The 26,707-nt window shown below is 44.4% G+C and overlaps 1 protein-coding gene across 5 annotated transcripts in view; it reads left to right on the top strand.

The window, feature by feature from the left end:
• Positions 1 to 2,343: 2,343 nt before the first annotated feature.
• Positions 2,344 to 26,707, top strand: part of LOC110535055 (citron rho-interacting kinase) — a 55,832-nt gene continuing 31,468 nt past the window's right edge. For 3 of the 5 annotated variants that reach the window (XM_036935731.1, XM_036935732.1, XM_036935730.1), the window contains exons 1-7: positions 2,344 to 2,726; positions 19,348 to 19,446; positions 20,595 to 20,738; positions 22,310 to 22,429; positions 25,869 to 26,039; positions 26,147 to 26,200; positions 26,425 to 26,478. In XM_036935731.1, the coding sequence (XP_036791626.1) occupies positions 19,438 to 19,446; positions 20,595 to 20,738; positions 22,310 to 22,429; positions 25,869 to 26,039; positions 26,147 to 26,200; positions 26,425 to 26,478 (552 nt within the window). In that variant the 5' untranslated portion in view covers positions 2,344 to 2,726; positions 19,348 to 19,437. The remainder of the gene's footprint in view (positions 2,727 to 19,347; positions 19,447 to 20,594; positions 20,739 to 22,309; positions 22,430 to 25,868; positions 26,040 to 26,146; positions 26,201 to 26,424; positions 26,479 to 26,707) is intronic. The other 2 variants (XM_036935734.1, XM_036935733.1) reach the window with 1 other exon arrangement.

Here is a 26,707-nt window from a genome sequence, read left to right as displayed (position 1 = left end):
CCGTATTGAGCTTTGCATAGAGCTTTCATGCAACTTTTGTCCTCCTGATGTCCCTGAAATTCAGCATGTCTTGAAAGAAGTCTGTGACACGTTGTTATAAAGGTGAGTGGAATATAAGATTTAATTGATTGTGCTTTGTGGAGTGTCATTTTCACTGGATTAAGAATTCCCCTCTGTACTCTAGCAACAGATGAATCCAGTCTGAATGATCATTTATACAAGCTCAGTGAATTGTGATGAAACTCTCATTATTCTCCCTCCTTCGATATTAAGCTGTGATTGGCCTAAGGTATGTACAATACCTTGTTGCTAGGTAACATCAGCAAAAAGCCTCTGCAAAAGCCTCTACCCATCCTCATATTCTCTCAACGAAACCAGAACCAATTTCATACTGATGTGTTTTGGAGAGGAGTGTAATCCAAGATCTGCCGACAAAATGTTGACAATTGTCCTAACCTAATTAGCTAACTTTATTATACTGTACATGTACACCATTGCATGCATTGATCTCTATTAAATGGCACAAAATTGCATACTTTTACAGAAAATGATGTGATGTGATTGAATTGTAACAGTTTGTAACAGTTTTTTGTGTTTGGTCAGGTTGAATGGTCTTTTAGAGAGACGTCATCAGGAGGCAGATTGTCAGGTTTTAGCTGCAGTTAGCTCAGATGGAAGTGGAGATACAGCAGTAAGGCTATTGATCATGTCCTTCTGGCAACACACTGCATTACGCAATGCTTTTGAGCCAAAAGCGGGTTCTATTTCTAAATCCTAACAATTAGTTGCACTTCAAAGGATATCAAGAGATGTTTAGAGAACACTGATTGGTTCTGCAGGTCTATGTATACAATGCACGCACAAACATCAAATGGCATAGCATGGTATTCCTTAGGGGATAGTACTGTGCAGTATTTTGGTTTTCAGCCTGGTCCAAAGACAAATGTACTGTTTTCATAGACCTAGAGCATGACCTCATGCTGTAATAGCAGAAGTCTTCTCCGAGAAATCAGTAATTGAGGATTCTTACTGGATTTGATTTCTTGCAGGCCCAGATTTCTGTTCAGATTGAGACGGCTGGTTGTCTGAATCACTGGGAGTCTGAAACAATTATATTCTCGGCTCATAAGACAAAGCATGCCTCCAATGTTTTTCTTTCATCTCAGCTGAGTAAACACTCAACAGAAACAAAGTCAAAGTCATTGTTGTGGTTTGTTTGCTGGTCCATTTTCCCCACTCATGCGCGATGCAAGTTTATAGCCTGCTTATTGCCTGCTATGCTCCACATCCAATTTGATTTGAAAAGTTCATTTCAAACAATTCTACACTTTAAGATCTAAAATCAGTGAATGATTGCATACACTCATAACAGCAATAGTAGCCCGGAATATGAATGCCGAGTTGTGTTCTGGTAGTTGACAGGGCCATAACAACCATTGATTGGTTACCTGAACTTGCCAAGCTGTTTCATATCTCTACTGCTGTGATGGAGTTTTGCTTACCAGGACAGGTCCTGCCGTCTGCTCCCAAGCAGGGACCTCAGCGGCCCCAGTGTGATGTGTGTGTGTGTGTGTGTGTGTGTGTGTGTGTGTGTGTGTGTGTGTGTGTGTGTGTGTGCGTGCTTCTGCTCACATGTGTGTGTATGTGTCCGTTTGGCTAAACTCAGCATTGATACAATGACAGAAAGGCCAACCAGCCTGACTAATAATACGATTTTTTTTTGTGATGGATTTGCTTCCTCACTGACTTCTCTAGAGTTACTAATACAGCTTCTCTAGAATGACTAATATAGCTTCTCTAGAATGACTAATACAGCTTCTCTAGAATGACTAATACAGCTTCTCTAGAATGACTAATACAGCTTCTCTAGAATGACTAATACAGCTTCTCTAGAATGACTAATACAGCTTCTCTAGAATGACTAATACAGCTTCTCTAGAATGACTAATACTGCTGAAACGCATGTCTAAACAGCTTGGCATTGAAGTGTATTCATGTGTTTATCATTGGAGTTGATTTGGAGCAGCTGTGGACAGGTGTAGCTTGAACTTGTTTTTATTGCATAGAAGCAGTCTTATCAGTTACAGGACCACTGTGCCGTCCACTAAATTGGACATTTGATAGCAATGCAGTGTGATAGGAGAGACTGCGATAGGTAACCAACCGATCACTGTGTTTGATGTCTGAGAAGAGCTGGGGTCTCTGTGGAGGGGTTGTTACTGAGATGCATGTGTTATGCAGGAGAGAACACAGTTTCGGCAGTGAATCTGGCTGCATGTATTACAGTGATTAGCGTAATCTATTGCAGTGTGGAGAGAGAGAGAGAGAGAGAGAGAGAGAGAGAGAAAAATAGAGAGTGGGGAAGCGAGATTTCCCTGCGTGTCTATGCGATTGTGTTTTCACTGATCTACTGCATTACTCTTCAATGCAGTTTCCCTCTCTCCTCCATTCCCTCCCTCTCTCCTTCACTCTATCTCTCTGTGTGCTAATCTTCCCTCGCTCTCACTGCTCACATCTCTCTCTATTGCCAAACCTCTTCTCTCCCTTTCGTTTGGCTCTACTCTCTACAGTGAAGATGACATCCCCAGTTTTGATGAATCAGCGAGTCCCTCGTACTGGCCGGTGGCTGCCCAGCAAGACCCCACATGATCGGGCTTTCTGGGTGAGGATGTGCCCCCTCTAAGGTGGTTCTTCAGCAAGGCACCGAGAGCACCGGCCAGGTCTGAGTAAGTACTGCTCTGAAGGAATCTTTCACTAATAACAGGGTGGAATTGATTGCACTGACAGAGTAACAACAAGGACTGTGTGTAACAACAAGCCTGTGTGTGCAGAACCTCTAAACTGCCTCGACACACTGCAACTGATCTGCCTTTGTTTGCCCATCTCAGCATGCTGTTCAAATTGATTGATTTGTGGTTGTGCTATTGTCAGGGGAGTTTCAGTCAGATGTGATAGCGGTATAGCACAGGTGCCTGATGCATCAGTGGGAGAGCAGAGTCTTCTATTGTCACGACTCTGAGATGCTGTGTTAGCATTAAATGGTTGTCTTTGTTTACCCATCCTCTTCAGGCAACAGTGTACATTAGCATATCCCCTCTCATAGCGTCTCTGTCTCCTTTCAGCAGATCTCCATCAACTTCTTAGGGGAATCACAGCTCTCACATTCTGACTTCGCTCTCTGCTTTGATGTACTGTTTCAAAGAATTCTGAAATTATCAGTTTTTTCCTGATGGGTTTCTTTTGCCTAGAATTTGAGGAAGTAGGAAGTTCATGTTGGAAAAACAGAATCTAGGCACTGTGTGCTTATTGTCCTTGTTATATCGAAGCTTGGTAGAACAAAGAATCATCTCTATTGAGAGTTCGATCGTGAATCACATGAACTGTTCACTACAAATTGAGACAGTTGCCATTGATAAGGCACTTGGTGAGTTACTGTTAGGGAAATGTGTGCGTAGGAAGGCCTGTGTGGCCAAAAATAGATTCTGTAACAAGAAAAGAAGTGCTGAAATGCCTGAAATGATCAATCAAGTCTATGTTGAGAGAACATGTATTTCGATGGAAACAGTTGTTTCACCTCTGTCTCTATCTCTCTCCTCCCTCAGCTACCCCTCAGAGCAGGTGAAAGGAGAAGGTAGCTCCTGTTTCTTTATCTGGCCAACATTCAATTAGACTACAATACATACATATTCATGATAGTTAAGTAATAAATGTTGATATTTAAGTCTTTAGTCTTGTTACAATATCCCTCACACCACGGTTGTTTTAAAGTAATCATCATTAATAATGTATGATGATGAAATATCTGCCTTTCCCCTTTGTCTGACACTGAGATGGCTCATGAATGAATAATACTGTGTATCTTACTCAGATACACTGGAATTGTAACGATTTTCAATGTACTAAGTTCCAATCAAAGACAGAGAAGTGGTTTGTATAGGGTCTCACTAGGGACAGATATAGTTGGCTTTATTAGTGTTCTCAATGGGACACAGAGGGCTACGTGGAGTGGACTGAGTAAGGGGCATTTCCCCACTCTTGGAAAAAAATGGGTTCTACAAAAAAAGGATTCTACAAAAGGGTTCTACAGAGAGTTCTACGTGGAACCCAAAAAGGGTTCTACCTAGAACCAAAAAGGGTCTTCCTATGGGGAAAGCCAAAATAACTCTTCTGGAACCCTTTTTCTAAGAGTGTACATATTTAGGATAAAGTACACTACATGACCAACAGTATGACATCTGCTCGTCAAACATCTCATTCCAAAATCATGAGCATTAATACGGAGCTGGACACATCTTTGCTGCTAAAATAAACTACTCATCAGGGAAGGCTTTCCACTAGATGTTGGAACATTGCTGCTGGGACTTGCTTCCATTCAGCCACAAGAGCATTAGTGAGGTTGGGCACTGATGTTGGCCGATAAGGCCTGGCTCGCAGTCGGTGTTCCAATTCATCCCAAAGGTGTTCTATGAGGTTGAGGTCAGGGCTCTGTGTAGGCCAGTCAAGTTCTTCAACACCGACCTCAACAAACCATTTCTGTATGGACTTCCCTTTGTGCACGGGGGCATTGTCATGCTGAAATAGGAAAGGGCCTTCCCCAAACTGCTGCCACAAAGTTGGAAGCACTTAATCGCCTAGAACGTCATTGTATGCTGTATCATAAAAATGCCCCTTCGCTGGAACTAAAGGGCCTAGTCCGAACCATGAAAAACGGCCCCAGACCATTATTCCTCCACCAAACTTTACAGTTGGCACTATGCATTCTGGCAGGTAGCGTTCCTCTGCCATCCACCATACCCAGATTCATCCGTCGGACTGCCAGATGTTGAAGCATGATTCATCACCCAAGAGAACGCGTTTCCATTGTTCCAAAATCCAAAGGCGGCGAGCTTTACACCACTCAAGCTTGGCATTGCGCATGGTGATCTTATGCTTGTGTGCGGTTGCTCGGCCATGGAAACCCATTTCATGAAGCTGCTGACGAACAGTTCTTGTGTCGACGCTGCTTTCAGAGGCAGTTTGGAACTTGGTAGTGAGAGTTGCAACCGAGGACAGATGATTTTTACATGCCATTGCGCTTCAGCACTCGCCGGTCCCGTTTTGTGAGCTTTTGTGGCCTATCACTTCGCGGCTGAGCCAACATTTCCACTTTACAATAACAGCACTTAAAGATTAACGAGGCAGTTTTTGCAGGGCAGAAATGTGATGAGCTGACTTGTTGGACAGGTGGCATCCTATGACTGTGCCATGTTGAAAGTCACTGAGCTCTTCAGTACGGACCACTCTACTGCAAATGTTTGTCTATGGAAATTGCATGGCTGTGTGCTCGATCTTACACACCTGTCAGCAACAGGAGTGGCTGAAATAGCATAATCCACTAATGCGTGTCCACATACTTTTGGCAATGTAGTGTATATTAGAATATTAAGACTATATTTAGGGAGTATCCATATGATTACATAAGTGTAAGGCAAGAGGAATTGGCAAGAGAAGAATTTGTTAATTTGCACCTGTAGACAGGAGGCGGCACCGAACAGTGTGAAATGTGACTCGGAGAAAGAGAAAGGGCTGAAGGCGGCGAGCAGATACGGTCAGGTGGTGTAGCTGCTCTCTAGCGCAAATCCATGCATGTTAATGTGAGTCGTGATGAGAGGAGAGCTCTGCTGCTGTAGCTCTCCCGTACCCTCAAGTGTCATTTCTAAAAGGCCCCTTACCTCTTCTGTGATCCTCTTTGTGGGATCTCTCCACATCTAGTAGTTCCTTTGTAAAGAGTCTGAGGTACGATTGATTGTACCCATGTGGCATCAGGTTCACTGAGTTGCTGTTGTCATGACCAGGGACTTAGCTATAGAAAACAATCCCTGTCCATTTTAGGGTTTAGGGATTGGACCTGATAGGGGAACTAGAACTGGGAGCTTGACAGAATCTGTGCTTCTGCCAAAATAAAAGAACACCAACATAAAGTGTCGTAACAGGGCGTTGGGCCGCCACGAGCCTCCAGAATAGCTTCAGTGCGCCTTGGCATAGATCTGGAACTCTATTGGAGGGATGTGGCACCATTTTTCCATTAGAAATTCCATCATTTGGTGTTTTATTGATGGTGATGGGAACGCTGTCTCAGGCGCCGCTCCTGAATCTCTCATAAGTGTTCAATTGGGTTGAGCTCTGGTGACTGAGACGCGCACACGCACACACACACACACGCACACGCATGCGCGCACACGCACAAATAATAGGCAACTGGACATATTTATACATTTATACATTTAAGCATGAAGGGATGTTAATTGCTTAATTAACTCAGGAACCACACCTGTGTGATAGCACCTGTTTCTAATATACTTTGTATCCCTCATTTATTTAGGCAGTTACCTGTACATTTGCAACAGGTGAGTGATTCACTGCCACCCACAGCCCATATGTTACAGCAGAGTCCCAGTAGCTGCTGGTCCTCCTGCATTCTGAATGTAGAGCAACACCATGACTTCTCTCTCCTCCTCTGCAACAGGACTGACTCATGCCACACAATATTCAACCCACAGAAAACATCTCAGAGTGTTGATCTAGCAGCAGATATCAAATTCTCCACGATGTGTTTTCCCTTTGCTGTTAATAAAGCTCTTATCGCTGTAACTAAATGAATAGAGAGCATCTGGTTATCTGACTGGCTATGCACCAACGTTATTGTAATAGAGTCAATCTGAGGTTGAAGCCCTGCCAGCTCAACAACTGCCCAACAAAATGATGGGGGAACTAATGCATTTCTCTTTCACTGTCTGACCAGAGAGCATGTGAGAAAAGCTGCTTCAGTGCTAGCAATCATCCAAAACATGTAAAACCCTTGTAAAAAATAGTTTGCATTTATTTGATCAAATAGACTTTAAAGGGTAGACATGCAGATTCCTCTTCAAAAGTATTTCTTCATACAGCGTAACAGGTTACAGGGTCTTCCAGGAGGAGCGCTTGAGCCGCTTCATCATTGCTGAGAAGACCCTGATTATCAAGGAGCGTTATTTGATAGGCTGAGAGATGGACCGAGAAACCTCTCCAACTGGAGATTCAGCACCCTGAGCCCCAATGTGGGGGCCTAGAAACACAAGCGAAAGGGGTGGGTTTAGGGGTGAGAGAGATAAATATAATAACTTTATGTATAATAAATATTAATAAATGACAGTTCTATAAGTTTACTAGACCTACTCTATGTTTCTACCACACCTAAACAAAACGTCAAGCTATAGCAGAGCTTTAAAACATCCTTACCTATGCAGTAGAGGGAATCTCAGTCTGGTCCTAGACTGAATGGCAGTCATTTTGTTTCCTCTCTTGGAACGCTAAAAGAGAAAGGTAAAGAAAATGTAAATAAAATCTTCTGAATGCAACGCATCAATATAGTGAGGAATAAAACATATGTATCTCATATATTTATCTCATCATAGCCATATCAATGACACCAGCCCCTAATTGGAACATAAAGCAACATCTCCTATACCTTATTGTTGATCCTGAGTTTGGTCATTGAGAAGCAAAGAAAGCTCCTTCTTGCTCTCTGCTCATTCCCACTCTCAGCCTGGTCTGCTGGGTTTGTTGCAGTAGAAGCTGGTCTTGATGCCTCCTTACATCCCTGCACCAGCTGCTGGGTCAATGATTTTACCAGGACTCTGTCAAATTCAGATTCCTGGGAGGCCATAACGGTTTGGAGGGCGTTACAAGAGCCAAACGCCTCCAGGGGGGTTTTATGTGCACCCCTGAACACAGTGTGGATGTGCAGGTCCTGAGGGTACGCCTGTGTCCTTGAGAATCCAGATGCAGCACAGAACTCAGACAGAACTTGTCTGATGAGCTGCTGAAATATTGCTGTCATATCTACTGCCTGTTGGGAAGGTCCTTCTAGGGCTGAGGGACCGATCTTTGATAGCAACCTTATCACCAGTACCGTGACAAAACAGATAAAATCATCTTTGTCGGAGTCCATCAAGGAATGCAGAGGGAATGCAGTAGCACTGCTGATGTCTGAAGGGATGAATAACTCCCTCAGATGGCCAGAGCTGCTAGGGTAGCACACTTCTTTCTCTTCCATGTCAATCCCAACTCCCTTTGTTAGCAAATATGAGAAGAGAGGCTTTTGGCACTCCATTGTCAGTTACTTTCAGTCCTTGGACTATTACGATGCAGGGCTTCATCTGTGTGTGTCATCATCTTTGTCCTTAGGTCACTCATAGAAATCCCTGGCATTATAGAGTCCCTGGTGTCGATGCAGGAGCTCCTGGCGATGTGGAAGGTCAAATCATCAGGCACCTCATCAGGGATGGGAATACCAGGGAGGTTGATCTCTAGCTCACACTTTGACCTTGGACCCTTTTTCAGATCTGGATAAGGAACAATGTCACTTTGAAGAAATGGACAAAGATGAACAGGTTCTAAGGAATGACATATATAGGGAAGGTAATCAGGGAGGTGATGGAGTCCAGGTGAGTCTGATGACTCCCAGGTGCACGTAACAATGGTGACAGGTGTGCTCCATAACGAGCGAGTTATGACCTAAAGGCCGGAGAGGGAGCACACATGACAGTTCCCCCTCCCCGCCGCACGGCTCCAGCCGCAGGACTCCGACCAAAGGGTTGATCCCGGGGATCAGGAGCGGACTGGTCGCCCCTGCTGCTGTGCGGGAACCTGTCACCGGCTGGGGCGTGGGAACCTGACATACAGGCTGAGGCAGGGGTGCCTGGTGATCCAGCTGAGGCATGAGAGCCTGACGAGCCGGTGGAAGCAGGGGAGCCTGGTGATCCGGTGAAGGCATGAAAGCCCGACAAGCCGGCTGAGGCAGTGGAGCCTGGCAATCCAGCTGAGGCATGAGAGCCTGACGAACCGGCGGAGGCAGGGGAGTCTGGCAATCCGGCTGAGGCATAAGAGCCTGTAGCGGCTCCCGGACCTGATGTCATTCCCATCGAAACCAAAAATAAATAAAATAACTCCCTGATGTTTCCCTTAGGTGAGGTGTTATTCTGTAACGAATGCGCTGAGAGTTGGGAAGCAAGTACAGAGAGTGAGTGTTTAATAAATAAACGGAAGGCTTACATGCCTCAGCCGGTACCACGGGGTCCCAAGACTCGGTTGGCCTGTCAAGCATCTGTTGCCGAGTCTACCGAGGATGCCTCAGCTAGCTTGTCAGGTTCTCAAGACTCGGTGGGCTCGGCAGGCTCCCATGCCACAGCTGGCTCACCAGGCTCCAGCTTTTCAGGTTGCTCGTCAGGTTCCTGCTCCTTGGTGGAGGCGACTGGTCCACTCCTGATCCTCAGCATTGTCCCTTTGGTCAGCATCTTGCGTCTGGAGTCGCGCGTCAGGGAGGGGGTACTGTCACGTATAATCCCTCTCCGGCCTCTAGGTCACCAGGCTGCTGATCATTTCCCACACCTGTCACCATCGTCACCTGCACCAGCGCTTCATGACACTCACCTGGACTCCATCACCTCCTTGATTACCTTCCCTATATCTGTCACTCCCCTTGGTTCTCAGGTGTCATTGATTCTGTTTCATGTCAGTGCATTGTTCGTGTTCCTTGTTTTCTGTTCCATTTATTTATTAAACACTCACTCCCTGTACTTGCTTACCAACTCAGTGCATTCGTTACACCAACAATTTACTCACCACTTTCAATAACTCTGACTGCTCATCTTCTTGGCCAGATCCAATAGGGTGTTGAAGTCCTGTGCCATTTTTTCCATAGTGCCGAAAATGGCATCCAGCACATTGTCAATCACAGGGTCCATGAGGGGCTTGATAAACCCTATCCACTCTGGCTCAGACTTTTGGCTCTGTAGCTCAGCCAGGATCTGCACCGAGGCTACGCGAATGACCTCCCTGCCTGCTGCTATATCCTGACTTTCCAAAGGGGGGCAACTACCAGGGCTGGCCTGAATGGCCACTGAGAGGCCAGAGTTAAGCTGGTGTATACCTCCCCCGCGATAGCACAGCTCAGCTGAGAGGAGCTGGAGGAGGCGAGGTTGTCCCCTTAGACAAGGACATCAGGAGGCTTTCCACTGTTACTCCAAAGAGATCCGTCAGAGGCTCTTCTATGAGGGCAGCCTCTCCAGATGCATGCGAGCTCTGTAACCAGGTCTGTCATCTTGAAGATACACACACAAACATCACTGATGCCATGCATAGAATCCCAAAACTAACATTTTTAACATGATTTTGATGTTTTTACAACATCAGAATTTGATTATTTCTGAAAGGCATGTACTGCCCCCAATTTCTTTATTCATAGTTTACTTTATAATGGCTTACCCAAGACCCATCCCCTCTGGGGTAAATTTTTTTATCAGAACATAAAAATACAAGGTGTGTTTTCCAATTGATGTTAGGTATGGGTCAGGGATAAACTGAATCAATATGTTGAAATATTGCTGTGAGCATACAGTGCCTTGCGAAAGTATTCGACCCCCTTGAACTTTGCGACCTTTTGCCACATTTCAGGCTTCAAACATAAAGATATAAAACTGTATTTTTTTGTGAAGAATCAACAACAAGTGGGACACAATCATGAAGTGGAACGACATTTATTGGATATTTCAAACTTTTTTAACAAATCAAAAACTGAAAAATTGGGCGTGCAAAATTATTCAGCCCCTTTACTTTCAGTGCAGCAAACTCTCTCCAGAAGTTCAGTGAGGATCTCTGAATGATCCAATGTTGACCTAAATGACTAATGATGATAAATACAATCCACCTGTGTGTAATCAAGTCTCCGTATAAATGCACCTGCACTGTGATAGTCTCAGAGGTCCGTTAAACGCGCAGAGAGCATCATAAAGAACAAGGAACACACCAGGCAGGTCCGAGATACTGTTGTGAAGAAGTTTAAAGCCGGATTTGGATACAAAAAGATTTCCCAAGCTTTAAACATCCCAAGGAGCACTGTGCAAGCGATAATATTGAAATGGAAGGAGTATCAGACCACTGCAAATCTACCAAGACCTGGCCGTCCCTCTAAACTTTCAGCTCATACAAGGAGAAGACTGATCAGAGATGCAGCCAAGAGGCCCATGATCACTCTGGATGAACTGCAGAGATCTACAGCTGAGGTGGGAGACTCTGTCCATAGGACAACAATCAGTCGTATATTGCACAAATCTGGCCTTTATGGAAGAGTGGCAAGAAGAAAGTATTTTCTTAAAGATATCCATAAAAAGTGTTGTTTAAAGTTTGCCACAAGCCACCTGGGAGACACACCAAACATGTGGAAGAAGGTGCTCTGGTCAGATGAAACGAAAATTGAACTTTTTGGCAACAATGCAAAACGTTATGTTTGGCGTAAAAGCAACACAGCTGAACACACCATCCCCACTGTCAAACATGGTGGTGGCAGCATCATGGTTTGGGCCTGCTTTTCTTCAGCAGGGACATGGAAGATGGTTAAAATTGATGGGACGATGGATGGAGCCAAATACAGGACCATTCTGGAAGAAAACCTGATGGAGTCTGCAAAAGACCTGAGACTGGGACGGAGATTTGTCTTCCAACAAGACAATGATCCAAAACATAAAGCAAAATCTACAATGGAATGGTTCAAAAATAAGCATATCCAGGTGTTAGAATGGCCAAGTCAAAGTCCAGACCTGAATCCAATCGAGAATATGTGGAAAGAACTGAAAACTGCTGTTCACAAATGCTCTCCATCCAACCTCACTGAGCTCGAGCTGTTTTGCAAGGAGGAATGGGAAAAAATGTCAGTCTCTCGATGTGCAAAACTGATAGAGACATACCCCAAGCGACTTACAGCTGTAATCGCAGCAAAAGGTGGCGCTACAAAGTATTAACTTAAGGGGGCTGAATAATTTTGCACGCCCAATTTTTCAGTTTTTGATTTGTTAAAAAAGTTTGAAATATCCAATAAATGTCGTTCCACTTCATGATTGTGTCCCACTTGTTGTTGATTCTTCACAAAAAAATACAGTTTTATATCTTTATGTTTGAAGCCTGAAATGTGGCAAAAGGTCGCAAAGTTCAAGGGGGCCGAATACTTTCGCAAGGCACTGTACCTCTTAGGAGAGTAGCATGGTGGTTTGGTTCTGCCAACAGATTTTTGGCAGCACCCTGCCCTGCCATTCCTCCTTTCCTTGGTCCAGTAGTTAATCTCACTGATCAGTAGCCTTTTCTCCCGCTCATCCAGACTGTCTAAGGAGTCCTTAGACCCTGTCAAAGAGCACTGGGATTCTGGGGAGGTTGCCCCACTCCTCAGGTTCACCCCCATGATTACGAGCCAGCACTGGTAGCAGAATGTGGAGGGCCGTCTGGGTCACGACCCTAACAATCTTCAGACACATCATGGAGAGCTGCTCAAATGTCAGCTATGGCCAACAGAGTAATATTAAATCAAGCTATTCCATGATACATTCTTCTAAATAGTGCATTACTTTTGATCAGATCCTTATGTGGAGACTGCGGAGACTTACGTTATTCTTCATGCAATGCTGAATCACTCTCCATTGGCTAGAGAAAAGAAAGGGAACATATTTGAGTTGCATATTTTAGTGTTGAGTTAGTGTATTTGATTAAGCCATTAAGTACATGAGACATTTTGTTCTTGATTTAGGGATAGAGATAAGGGTATGGTTAAGGTAGTGGTTGAAATCACATTTGTGGTTAGAAGGCACATTATGACTGCAAATTCAGAGTTGTTGTATGTGAGGTTGAAGAAAGACGTGGGACTTACTCATTAGTTAGACTACTCAGGAAGGAGAGGAGGATTGGGGCACAGCTTGTCCCAATATTGAGAGAAGGCATTAGAGTCCTCTGAGCCTCCTTCTCCAACTGCTCAATGATAGATCCCCTGTCCTGGAAACTACACCTGGGTGCATGAGAAGACCCTGGGAAACCACAAAGAGAAGTCTGAAGTTAAATCATAACTTTATTTCTCATTTTCGTTCATTGGTACTGATTTGATTGCACTGAACAGGTGAAAGCATATCTCTCTGTGGGCCTCCACAACCTCGATTCGGTCTTATGCAGTAACATTTTAAATTTTGTTTTTTAAATTGGATAAAAGTAGAGACTCGAAGATAGGAAATGGCATATCCAGTGGCGATTTCAGCATCGGGCAAACAAACAAAAAACATTTTGGGGATGCATGCCACCAAAGCCACTACACAACACAACATAACTAAACACACACTAAACAATACATAAATTGCACTATAACGGTGTCAAACAGTGCCCACAAGCTGTTAGGGCCTACATAAAGCTGTCCCAGCAGCAGAGTCCCTATCAGCGGAATTGTGCAAGTTCTTAAGTGAAAGTTCTCCCACTTAAAACGATGAGAGAGGCCTGTAATTTTCATCATATGTACACTTCAACTATGACAGACAAAATGAGAAAAAAAATCCAGAAAATCACATTGTAGGATTTTTTATGAATTTATTTGCAAATTATGGTGGAAAAATAAGTATTTGGTCAATAACAAAAGTTTATCTCAATACTTTGTTATATACCCTTTGTTGGCAATGACAGAGGTGAAGACTTACAGAAAACGTTTGACAAGGTTTTCACACACTGTTGCTGGTATTTTGTCCCATTCCTCCATGCAGATCTCCTCTAGAGCAGTGATGTTTTGGGGCTGTTGCTGGGCAACACGGACTTTCAACTCCCTCCAAAGATTTTCTATGGGGATGAGATCTGGAGACTGGCTAAGCCACTCCAGGACCTTGAAATGCTTCTTACAAAGCCACTCCTTCGTTGCCCGGGCGGTGTGTTTGGGATCATTGTCATGCTGAATGACCCAGCCACGTTTAATCTTCAACTTCTTGTTAACAAGACATTTGTGGAGTGGTTGAAAAACTAGTTTTAATGACTCCAACCTAACTGTATGTAAACTTCCAACTTCAATTGTATCTTCCTGGCATATTACATTATTTACGCAGGAGCATACAAGACATATTTGGACAAACCTTGTTGTGCTGTGCTTACTTCAACAGGAAGGTGGCATGGCGGTCCTTCGTGGGCAAATTTTGTCATCAAACTTTGTCATCAAAGTCTGGCATTCTCTGGATTCATGGTGCTTTCAAGACAAAAAAACAGGGTCGAATCATGATGACGTCAGTGATCTTCAGGCCGTAGCTCTAGAAAGAGGCCCGAGTTCCCAACTTACAATTCCGAGTTGGATAACCGTTCAAAACGTTTTTTTTACCAGTCGGAGCTAGTTATTTCCTGAGTTCCCAGTCGTCTTGAACTCACTAAAGTCAGATTTCTCAATTCTGAGTTTACTGTTTATTTGAGCGCGTTAGAAATCATGCTGGATTGACAGCATTGCCAAAGTTGAAACTCATAGTTTTAAGCTTGGAAAAGAGACCCTTAAACCCAGACTTGGGACCACACAGCCACTCCACTGAATAGCAGGCTATTCATATGACAAGGATTCATCAGGATTTGCCAGTAGATTGTCGACTTGATTCATGATGATAACTGCTAGCTAAGATTTTGAAGGTATGATGTTGACGTGATCAGTCCAATCAAAGCTACTGTAGATAAAACGTGATTTTACGTCATTTTATCTGTGGCCAATGACCTTGAGCCTTCTTGGATGGGCACTTCTAATGTTACTCTACGGCAGAACCCAAGGTGCTTGAAATTTCAAGCTCTACCCTTAGATTTGGTGGTGACATAGTGTCCCCATGAGGGACAGAACACTGAGCCAATTACGGTGCAAAACTGAAACCGCGAACCACAGCATTTAGCCATGGCAAGGTGACTGGGAATATGGCTGAATACAAATAGTGTAGTTATTTCCTCGGTAAGGCAATCAAACAGGCAAAATGTCAGTACAAAGACGGAGTGGAGTTGCAATTCAATGGCTCAGACGCAGGGTCTACAGACAATCATGGATTACAAAGGGAAAACCAGCCACGTCGCGGACACCAACGTATTGCTCCCAGACAAGCTAAACACCTTCTTCGCCCACTTTGAGGATAACACAGTGCCACCAACGCGGCTACTCCCAAGGACTGTGGGCTCTCGTTCTCCGTGGCCGACGTGAGTAAGACATTAAAGCTTGTGAACCATCGCAAGGTTGCCGGCCCAGACAGGCATCCCTAGCCGCGTCCCCAGAGCATGTGCCGACCAGCTGGCTGGAGTGTTTACGGACATATTCAATCTACTCCTATCCAAGTCTACTATCCCCACTTGTTTCAAGATGTCCACCATTGTTCCTGTACCCAAGAAAGCAAAGGTAACTGAACTAAATGACTATCGCCCCGTAGCACTCACTTCTGTCATCATGAAGTGCTTTGAGAGACTAGTTAAGGATCATATCACCTCCAACCTACCTGACACCCTAGACCCACTCAATGTGTATACCGCCCCAATAGATCCACAGACGATGCAATCACCATCGCACTGCACACTGCCCTATCCCACTAGTACCCTCCAAGCTCAGGTATTAGATTTCTCCTCGAAACTCAAAGTATGCGTAATTAACCATACCTTGGTATCGTCAGACATGATGTGTAGCCTATTGTAGCAGGCTATTTGGAGGTAATACTGATAGTCCTTTTAAAAGCACATGGGTGAACCGTCGGCAGACGCAACTGAAGTGACATGGACGTTATCCTTGAATTTTACCAAGACATTGTTGAATACTCGTTTCTGATAGGCTTAAGCATAGGGATCCGTAAAATACATTATACACATGATGTCACAATTAGGCCTAAATCTACTGCATAAATCTAATGGATTTGTTATATTTCTATTGTCTAATGTCTAAACGCTTTGTCGACAATATCAGAAAACAGGTCTTAGCATGTAATATATGGTTCATCAAGCATCCTCATCCTCTTCTTAGGCATCATCATCACCGTGCTCAAAAACGTAGCTTGTTGCAACCCATTAGCTATAATTCTGAGGCTGCAAATCAGCAAAACTAACATGTGCAATACATTATATTCACTTGCACTTAAAGTAGTTTAAAATCACTGATGTTCTCTGGGGCTCAAACTATTTCAGCACTGTTGAGCTGTCAATGTCTGAGTTTGTAAGCGTTAGTGGACAGCGCCATGGTCCTGAAATGTTTTGAATCTGGGCAGCACCTGAGACAGCGGATGGTTCTGAAATGTTTTGAATCTGGGCAGCACCTGAGACAGCGGCATGGTCCTGAAATGTTTTGAATCTGGGCAGCACCTGAGACAGCGGCATGGTTCTGAAATGTTTTGAATCTGGGCAGCACCTGAGACAGCGGCATGGTCCTGAAATGTTTTGAATCTGGGCAGCACCTGAGACAGCGGATGGTTCTGAAATGTTTTGAATCTGGGCAGCACCTGAGACAGCGGCATGGTTCTGAAATGTTTTGAATCTGGGCAGCACCTGAGACAGCGGATGGTTCTGAAATGTTTTGAATCTGGGCAGCACCTAAGACAGCGGCATGGTCCTGAAATGTTTTGAATCTGGGCAGCACCTGAGACAGCGGCATGGTTCTGAAATGTTTTGAATCTGGGCAGCACCTAAGACAGCGGCATGGTCCTGAAATGTTTTGAATCTGGGCAGCACCTGAGACAGCGGATGGTCCTGAAATGTTTTGAATCTGGGCAGCACCTGAGACAGCGGCATGGTTCTGAAATGTTTTGAATCTGGGCAGCACCTGAGACAGCGGCATGGTTCTGAAATGTTTTGAATCTGGGCAGCACCTGAGACAGCGGCATGGTCCTGAAATGTTTGGAATCTGGGCAGCACCTGAGACAGCGGCATGGTTCTGAAATGTTTTGAATCTGGGCAGCACCTGAGACAGCGGATGGTTCTGAAATGTTTTGAATCTGGGCAGCACCTGAGACAGCGGCATGGTTCTGAAATGTTTTGAATCTGGGCAGCACCTGAGACAGCGGCATGGTTCTGAAATGTTTTGAATCTGGGCAGCACCTGAGACAGCGGCATGGTTCTGAAATGTTTTTGTTGACAAAGCAGCAGTGGCTTACATCCCACTGGTCACACACTTTTTGAATCAACGTTGTTTCCAAGTCATTTAAAGGAAATTATCTTGAACCAACGTGAAATAGACGTTGAATTGACGTATGTGTCCAGTAGGATATACTTATGTTCTATCTTGCGTGCAATGATGCACGAAGCAGAAAAAAAACTGTGTTTGTTGTTTGCAGTAACTTATCTGCTGTTGTAATATTAGACGTGGTAGTTTCACCATTAAGTATTCCAGCATTAAAAATGCAGTATAAGGTCTTCCCAGTTATGGTAGATTAATTTAGCAAGACATGAACAAATCCAACACTGTTCTACCGAGTCCTTCTCAGCCAGAGGTGACTGACTGTAATGTCGCTAGTTATAATGGTGCTTTTAAAAACAATATTAGTTATTTGTAATTGCTTTCTGGGAGGTAATTATGAGCCCAGTTGCACAGCCTGCTCGCTTGGCTCATCATGGACTGGTGGTGAGAAATGAAACAAGTCAGCCAGATCTGATCCCCATCTGCTACTCCATGCTAGGCTACTGTAGCAACTTGCCGGCCTGCACCATCCTTCATGGCACTGATTCTACACGTGCAGTAGGCTCATGGCACGCTGACATCCCACAACAATTACCCAGTTGGAATTACTTGCTGAAACTTCAAATCATACTTCTGCCCTAATATCAGTCACATTTGACCTTAAGGAAGAACCGCCCTTTGAACAACGTGTAATTAGGAACATTCTAAAGCTACTTACTGATTCCTCTATTAAACTTCAAAATGTAGGCTTAAATGAACCTTATCTGGTTGTCGTCAGCCATTATGTGTGACCCGTTAAGTTGCCCGCTCTGCGTCTCTGATAATGTAGCTCGGTTGAAAACCTGTCTGTCAACCTTCCGCAGACAGAATGAACCGAAGTGAATATGGACATTACCCATGGCATAAAGACATCATATTCATGACATCAAATACGTCTAGACGCCATAGAGATCCTCTTAAATGTGTATTCTAATACCTGATTCTATGCCAGACGCATTGTTGACATCATTAGAAAACAGATAGTGTCACACAGTACATGCTGTTGACAGCCTACCCCAAAATCAAACAGTAATCCACTCCACCATGATAAGAAATCTATCAAATAGTTTTGACAAATTACACAGGATATGACAGAGTTCCTGATTTGAGATACTGTATATAAACAACAGGAAATGAAAAAAATATGTTTATCTATTTCAAACGTTTCTGGTGGTTTCTGCATGTGTTGGGGAATGGGGCCTGGATATCTCAGAGCGCATCAACCCTGTCTTGCATTGCATCAATAATGTTATGTACCAATTAAATATACATTGCCTAAGGCTGCAGTGCTATACTCCATGCAGACAGTGCTCATTGTTCCTTTCACATGATGGATATATGCTACTCTGTCTGTTTGGATGCGATGTGGGAAGTGTTACCTTATGGGGTTGGTGATTGTCCTGTGTGAAGCCATAGTCTCCGTTGTATCATGGGATGCAGAATGTTATGTGAAACCCCTGGGCCTGTGGCTGTCAAACTCCTCCACTGAGCTGCTGCTGTGAGCAGGAGTGGGAGAGAAGCCCATGCTTAATAGACAGTGACAGTCTTCTTTTCTTCATTCTCCTGCCTCTCCATCTCAAAGGCTGCCAAATATAGAGAATAGTGCTTAAAGAGGCGGCCATGTGCACACACACTCAGAATCACACTCTATTTTTAGGTTTGTCTTATTCCAGAATATACCCATACGGCATGGTCCACACGGTATGGTTCTATGTTTTTTCACTCTGTGATTAAAAGTAGTTCTCAGAATGGATGCTAATTATGTGTGTGATTATGTAATATAAGGAGTGTGCCTTGAAATGTAAAGCATCGCAGATTGAGCTACTGTGGAGTTTGGTGCTACTTTGGCCCCTCAAGTGTTGGGTTTGGTCTGATTACGGATTTTTGACTTCTGAGTTTTGAACATGGGCATGAAGGGGCTCATGTCGTTTTTTTGAATTCTTTGACTTGCGTTTCACTTGATTAGTTTAATTGTTTATTTACCTTAATTGTTTGATTAGAAGATAACATTCAATGATGATTATGAATGGCACTAAAGGCAGCTTTAGTATGGGGTTTTCTGCTCTTAACCCTGTTTCCTATACAAGCTACAACATGTTGGAAAAGGAATGTGAAAGTCCATTTATGTAATGTTGTCACGACATTAAACATCAATTCAATGGTGCTAATAATTTCCCATTTGATAAACTGTAAAAGGTGGTGTGGTATAACATAATGACATGAAAAGGTAAGTGCTGTAAATAAAAGCCCCACAGCTTTCAGGAGAGATTGTGTATATAGAGTGTTTACTGCAATTAGTCTCTCTCCCACGCTCTTTTTTTCTCCTGCAGATTAGTGGTTACAGCCCTCAGCTCTCTAGATAAGACCCGCTAAAGACATCAAGACACTAAATACAGAGAGCATTGAGAGACACAAGACACATGTCACAGGTACTCTTATGTTTGATATACTCTGTGTGTGTCAAGTTACTCTGTGTGTGTCAAGTTACTCTGTGTGTGTCAAGTTACTCTGTGTGTGTCAAGTTACTCTGTGTGTGTCAAGTTACTCTGTGTGTGTCAAGTTACTCTGTGTGTGTCAAGTTACTCTGTGTGTGTCTATGATTATGTGTTCATGTCCTGTGACTGACTGATGGTTCTCTGATTTGAGACTACTGTTGTTATGTGGTGTCTGTGTTGTCACTCCACATTACTGTGGTGCCTTGTGTTGCTACCCAGTGCTGGGACTCCATACCATAACCTTTTTTTTGTGTGTTATGTTGTGATTGTGTTAGCGGTAGCACTCCAACACAGCATGTAGTCTATGCACTCCAGTATGCACTGTGATTGTGTATCTGTGACACAGTTGACGGCCCTGCACCCGTGACTCTCAGTGCTCCTCAGGGGCTCTAATGGCTTCTTTAATTGCATCCATCCATCACCCAACTGGCTCATCTCTTAAACCACACATACTGAGATGAGCAGCTTGGCTTAGGAGGTACAGAAATAGCTTCCTATAGCTTAAAGGAACCCCCCCCCCCCCCCCCCCCCCCCCCCCCAAAAAAAACGAGGTTTTGATATTGGGTTCATTAGTCTATTGTTGATATAGTCCCAACATGTTTTGCATGTCAGCAATCAAGATTTCAATCAGTATAACTTTCAGAATACAGAAATTCAGCTGGCACGGTGCATTTAGCATCATCTGATGCTGTATTTTGAAAGTTCTATATCTTGAAAACTTGATTGTAGTTTTTGGGTGGAATTTTCCTTAAAGATTTTTACCTCACAATTTCTTCATAGTAGGCTGGGTTCAAAGGAGATTTGGCAACGGTCATTTCTTTTTACATAATGGACTTAAATGTGCTGTTGTCTTTCACGTGCTTTCCTGTGAAGCACTGCTGCAAAGCCTTCTTCAATCCCAATCGCTGTGATCAAGGAAATGCTTTGCACAATCAACTTCAGTCCTTTGGTTTATTATAAATGGCCATGTTTATTACAGTAATGTAAGGTTGTGGTCACCTGCAAGAGTTCAGTTGACTTTGGGAAGATGAACTAATGCTGAAATGGACAAATAAAGCTGTCCTCCATGTTGCTGTATTCAGATGGAACAGGAGATCTCTCTAGTCCAGAGTAAGATGTCTGATCTGGAGTCAGTGCTGCAGCAGAAGGATGTGGAGCTGAAAGCCTCAGAGACACAAAGGACCATCCTGGAGCAAGACCTGGCTACCTACATAACCGAGTGCACCGTGAGTGGCCCAAGATCCTGTGTGTGTGTGTGTGTTTGTGTGTGTGTGATTCTGTAAAGCAGATAGGTACTATGGGTGTGTGTGTGTGTGTGTGTGTGTGTGTGTGTGATTCTGTAAAGCAGATAGGTACTATGCTCTTGTGTACTACATGCGGTGTTACCAACAGGCTTTATATAAACTCAGCAAAAAAAGAAACGTCCTTTCACTGTCAACTTCGTTTACTTTCAGCAAACTTAACGTGTAAATATTTGTATGAACATAACAAGATTCAACAACTGAGACATAAACTGAACAAGTTCAGACATGTGACTAACAGAAATTGAATAATGTGTCCCTGAACAAATGTGGGGTCAAAATCAAAGTAACAGTCAGTATCTGGTGTGGCCATCAGCTGCATTAAGTACTGCAGTGCATCTCCTCCTCATGGACTGCACCAGATGTGCCAGTTCTTGTTGTGAGATGTTACCCTACTTCCACCACGTCACCTGCAAATTCCTGGACATTTCTGGAGAGAATGGCCCTAGCCCTCACCCTCCGATCCAAAACGTCCCCGACGTGCTCAATAGGATTGAGATCCAGGCTCTTCGCTGGCAGAACAATGACATTCCTGTCTTGCATGAAATCATGCACAGAACAAGCAGTATGGCTGGTGGCATTGTCATGCTGGAGTGTCATGTCAGGATGAGTCTGCAGGAAGGGTACCACATGAGGGAGGAGGATGTCTTCCCTTTAACGCACAGCATTGAGATTGCCTGCAATGACAAAAAGCTCAGTCCGATGATCGATCCTCTAAATCGATCCTGCTCCAGAGCACAGGCCTCGGTGTAACGCTTATTCCTTCGACGATAGATAATAAACTGGTCCAGCGAGGGTGGGTTTGTGCCCATAGGCAACATTGTTGCCGGTGATGTCTGGTGAGGACCTGCTGCGCAGTCCTACAAGCCCTCAGTCCAGCCTCTCTCAGCCTATTGCGGACAGTTTGAGCACTGATGGAGGGATTATGCGTTCCTGGTGTAACTCGGGCAGTTGTTGTTGTCATCCTGTACCTGTCCCGCAGGTGTGATGTTCAGATGTACTGATCCTGTGCAGGTGTTGTTACACGTGGTCTGCCACTGCAAGGATGATCAGCTGTCCGTCCTGTCTCCCTGTAGCACTGTCTTAGGCGTCTCACAGTACGGACATTGCAATTTATGGCCCTGGCCACATCTGCAGTCCTCATGCCTCCTTGCAGCATGCCTAAGGCACGTACACGCAGATGAGCAGGGACCCAGGGCATCTTTCTTTTGGTGTTTTTCAGAGTCAGTAGAAAGGCCTCTTTAGTGTCCTAAGTTTTCATAACTGTGACCTTAATTGCCTACCGTCTGTAAGCTGTTAGTGTCTTAACGACCGTTCCACAGGTGCATGTTCATTAATTGTTTATGGTTCATTGAACAAGCATGGGAAACCGTGTTTAAACCCTTTACAATGAAGATCTGTGAAGCTATTTGGATTTTTAGGAATTATCTTTGAAAGACAGGGTCCTGAAAATGGTCCGTTTCTGTTCTTTGCTGAGTTTTATGTGTGTGTTTCAGAGTCTGAAGCTCAGTCTGGAGCAGGCCCGTATGGAGGTTTCCCAGGAAGACGACAAGGCGCTGCAGCTCCTCCACGGCATCCGGGAGCAGAGCAACAAGCTGCAGGAGATCAAAGAACAGGTAGAGGAGAGCGCCTCCTGTGGGGCATCAGATGCCTGGCAGGGGTTGTGGGTGGTGGAGGAAGTAACACAAAGTTGCCTCTAAACGCTGTTTAACTGTAATGTTTAGGGTTAAGATTTGGGGAGGGTAAGCTGATCCTAGCTCAGTGCCTACGGGCAACTTCTACCCAGAGTGCTGTGGAGGGATGTGCTGTCGAGGGTTGATTGCCCATCCCTATGGGGTGTGAGTCGTGTGGGGTGCGAGGAGAGTGCTACCCTGTCAAAGCCGGGTTAATTACAGAGGAGGAGGGTGTTGAGGCTTATCCACTGCTCCCTGTGTAGGTGGAGTCAGTAGACTGTTAAACACCCGGGTCTGGATGGAACCAAATTCATGTGAATTAGTGTTGTTACTGTTGTTTCATTCTCAGATAATAGAGAAAAAGCCTTGAGTGCCACATAATAGAAGTCTGAAACAGACGTTCTAGTAGCGCCAGCCTTCTGTGAGTGTCAGCATTGACAATTTACTAGGAGTTTGCAGTATGGTGTCCAACAGTGGGCGTGAACTCAAACGCACTCTGCCGTGCACACAGGACTTGTCCTGACCATAAAGAAAGTCTCAGTGGATATCTCTCTAGTAGTGGCGTGCCTTTGCATAGCTCAGCGCCCCAGTACATCAAGGCGTCTCCTGTGTGTTTATCACTCGCCTCTTTCAGGAGTGATGTAGTGTCTCCTGAGTCTCTGCTGATTGAGGAGTGTAGAGGAAGGATAGAGTCACGTTCAGCCCACCATTATCCAAATAGTGTGTGTGTGTGTGTGTGTCTCTTTGTGTGTGTGAGTTTTTGTGTTTGTGCGTGGGGGGTTTGTGTGTGTGTGTGTGTGTGCTTGTGTGCGTGTGTGTGTGTGTGCAATGTGGATACAACAATGATCTGATTTGGTGAAGGGTTTCCAAGTTCGTGAATTAAGATATTGAAAGATCGACAGCAGAGGACAGTTAGACAGTATGAAAAATCCCCCCCCCCCCCCTCCACGGCACAGAGCAGAATCCCTGGCAGTGGTTACCAGGCACAGGCGCTATAGCGCAATGGTTGCCATGGCAATGTGAACCATCCATACCTAGAAGTGGAGAGTGTGCAGTGCCGCTGATGCAGTGGGCAGCCTGTCGTGATGAGGCGATGGGGTTTTGGATCTTACATTATGGGAACCAGGGTGTTGGTGTTTCACCACTGTACTGTTGTCTTCACACCCACTCCATGGTCCCCCGTGGTGGTATCGTTACCGCTTACTGATACGGCTAATGCAAACCTGGGAATTAGCTATGGAAATGATTGACCCACTTAGAGTTCAAGTTCATAAAGTGGTTCGTAATTGTCATACATGCGAAGGAGTTAGGCTATTGGATATTTGCAGAGGTACTTTCCTGCTTGATTTTGAAGGCTGCATAAGGTCTTGAACAGTGCCTCTCACCCATGCTCTGTTTTAGGAGGCTGGAAGTCATGTTCATATTTATGCAGAATGTATTCAGTGTTGGCTCAACAAACATGGAAGATTGGGGATATGAGCAATACATGCTTTTCAGTGAGAGAAAGAGAAATCCATTGCAAGACAATCAGTACATGCAAATTCCGTAATTCTGAGAAGCAGTGAGAATTAAACACTAGGCTAATTGGAACCGATCCCTAACACTGAACACAAAGCACGCAGGCTGACAGACTATAACTGGGATAAGACAACTATTCTACCTCTTAGTATTGTATTTGTGATAGGTAGGTTTAATCCAGTTCTAAGGCCTACCTAAAGTAAGCTTCATTTGACCACTTTGTCAGCAAACTTACCTTTGGCACATACAACATGTCTGAAGATGACTGAAAGGAATGATTATTCTGTTCTGTAAGGCAGAGTGAAGCGTTAGAGGCAAGGCAGTGTTTTTTCCCCCACAGTACCATGGATTAGTCTCCCCCATCTTGAGAGGCTACAGCAGAACTATCACTCTCCCTGTCAGGGCTACACCTACTGCATTTGAAGCTCCCAGTGGGACTGTGCAGGTCGGGACGATAGGGAGGGACTTTCTGTGTGATTGTGTGTGTGCGTTTGCATGTGTGTGTGAGTTAGGTAACTCACACTCTGAATCAGCTCTTCTGGCGTGCACTGTTCCATTCTATTCACCCTGTATTCCCCCTTTTCGCTCTCTCTCTCTTTAATCCTATCCACTCCTTCCTGCCCCTGGCTCACTCCTCCCTCCTCCTCCATGGGTATCACTCAGCTCTGTACTTAAGCCCAGGCCTAGATCAGTTCTCCTGCTAATTGATGTTTAGGGCTGCCAGAGATTTGCTGTGATCCAGTCAGGGACCTAGGGGACTGGGGACACTGAGGAACTGATATGCTGGCGAAACACACTGTCATTTTGTATGAAGATTCTTTCCTACTTGAAATGGATTTGAATTTGACTCTACAAAGAGATTAAATGAAAGGTACCTGTGGTTTTAGGTTTATTCAGTCGATGCAAGTATTGCTCAAGTGAAAACCTTAATTATCAATTTAATTTACTGTTTACCTTTTTCTTCCTCAATTCATAGCTTCATGCCATGAATCCTAATTGACAATGCCAATCATCATTTACTCAAATAGTAAATGCTTTTTGTATCTTAATTAACATTATAAGGAGGTCCAAACATCATTTGGGAGGAAATTGTACTTGATTATGAAATTCCCTTGTCTTTCATTTTAATTTTTAAAACACGGCTTGAGTCATTTCTTACACATGACATTTTCTTATTATAATAGTTAATGACTCATGAAGTGTCTTCCTGTCACTTACTGTAGACAACAGGTGGACGTCCTCGGAGACACGCTTTAAGGGTTGATGGAGGAACACTTAGCAAGGTTTGAAACTGGATGGAAACAGGAGGAGAACTTTGAAATGAAAAGGGGCTAAGGAGGCGCTGGCTGGTGCTGCTGATGTTATCTGCTGCGCCTGTCGTGTTCCATTGTCAGGGTGTCCTCACCCTTCCCAGGCACAGAGACCATGCTACTTTTCATTAGCCTCTGCTAGTCCTAACCAGCCTGGTTGACAGGACTGCTGCATGCCCCGTGACCAGACCACGAGATGGAAATGAAAGCTGTTAGCCATAGCTAATCATTCATTACAACTTTAGAAGAGAAGGACACTAATGGATTTTAGCTGATGCACTTCTTCTCTGCCCTACCTTTCCTTGTTCCATAATGCTTTGTTCAATAGATTCCATTACACAGTATGTCCTTTTCTGTCTATTCGTTGTACCTCCCCTCCCCATCCCTCCCTCTCTCATGTCTGCCTATCTAATCTCTTTCTGCGATGCTTTCCGTTCCTTTCTATGTACTTTTCTTTCTTTTTTGGCACTCATCCTTCTCCTCATGTCTTTCACCTCTGCACTCCTCCGCTATCCCTCTCTCTCATTCCTCGTTCCTCTCGCATCCCTCTGCAGGAGTACCATGCCCAGCTGGAAGAGATGCGCGTGGCCATCAGGCAGCTGGAGGAGGACCTGTCTGCAGCCCGCCGCCGTAGCGACCTGTACGAGTCGGAGCTGAAGGAGTCTCGTCAGACCAGCGAGGAGCTGAAGAGGAAAGCAGCTGACTATCAACAGAGGATGCAGAAGGTTCTGTAGCTGTTCACACTGATATTGATCTCTTGGCTCAGACCCACGTTCAGAGAAGTTGAAAGGCATGTGTTGGTTTGACTGATTTTCAGCTTTTTGTCTTACAGGCTAAGGAGCAAGGCAAAACTGACACGGAGGAGCTTCTGTCAAAGCTGGAGAAGGTACCGCTTCAGTTCCATTGGCTCACATGTTGACATCCTATATGGTTCGATATGGTCCTTCAAGGAATGCTGTTCAGTCAATGGTTAGGAGACAAATGCCAAATTATAAAACAAAAGTTATTATGAGTGAAACAATGAAGATGGCTTGGGTGTAAAACTCTTAGGGACCAAGGAATGTGCAGCTTAAAAGGATGATGTTCTCTATCTTTCTCTTTCTGTTTCAGACCAATACTGAACAGCAAGTGAAAATTCAGGATCTCCAAGATAAGCTTGCCAAGGTAGAATATTTTGGTTGAAAACTTGCTGGATAATTAATTCATATTCAGCATATGCTGTAAGGGGAGAAGATATGTTCACCACACACAGACATGTGAAAAGTCCTCTTTCTCTCCTGCTAATGATGCGTGTCAACTCCTGATTGTCCTGTGAAGCAGATGCTGAGTTGTGGCCTGAGAGTAATTCAACTGTCTCCGCTAAAACCATCAGTACTTTGTTTCAGATTCATTG

Source organism: Oncorhynchus mykiss, chromosome 11 (assembly GCF_013265735.2).
Source record: "Oncorhynchus mykiss isolate Arlee chromosome 11, USDA_OmykA_1.1, whole genome shotgun sequence".
NCBI lineage: Eukaryota > Metazoa > Chordata > Actinopteri > Salmoniformes > Salmonidae > Oncorhynchus > Oncorhynchus mykiss.
This window is presented reverse-complemented; position numbering and strand designations above follow the sequence as displayed.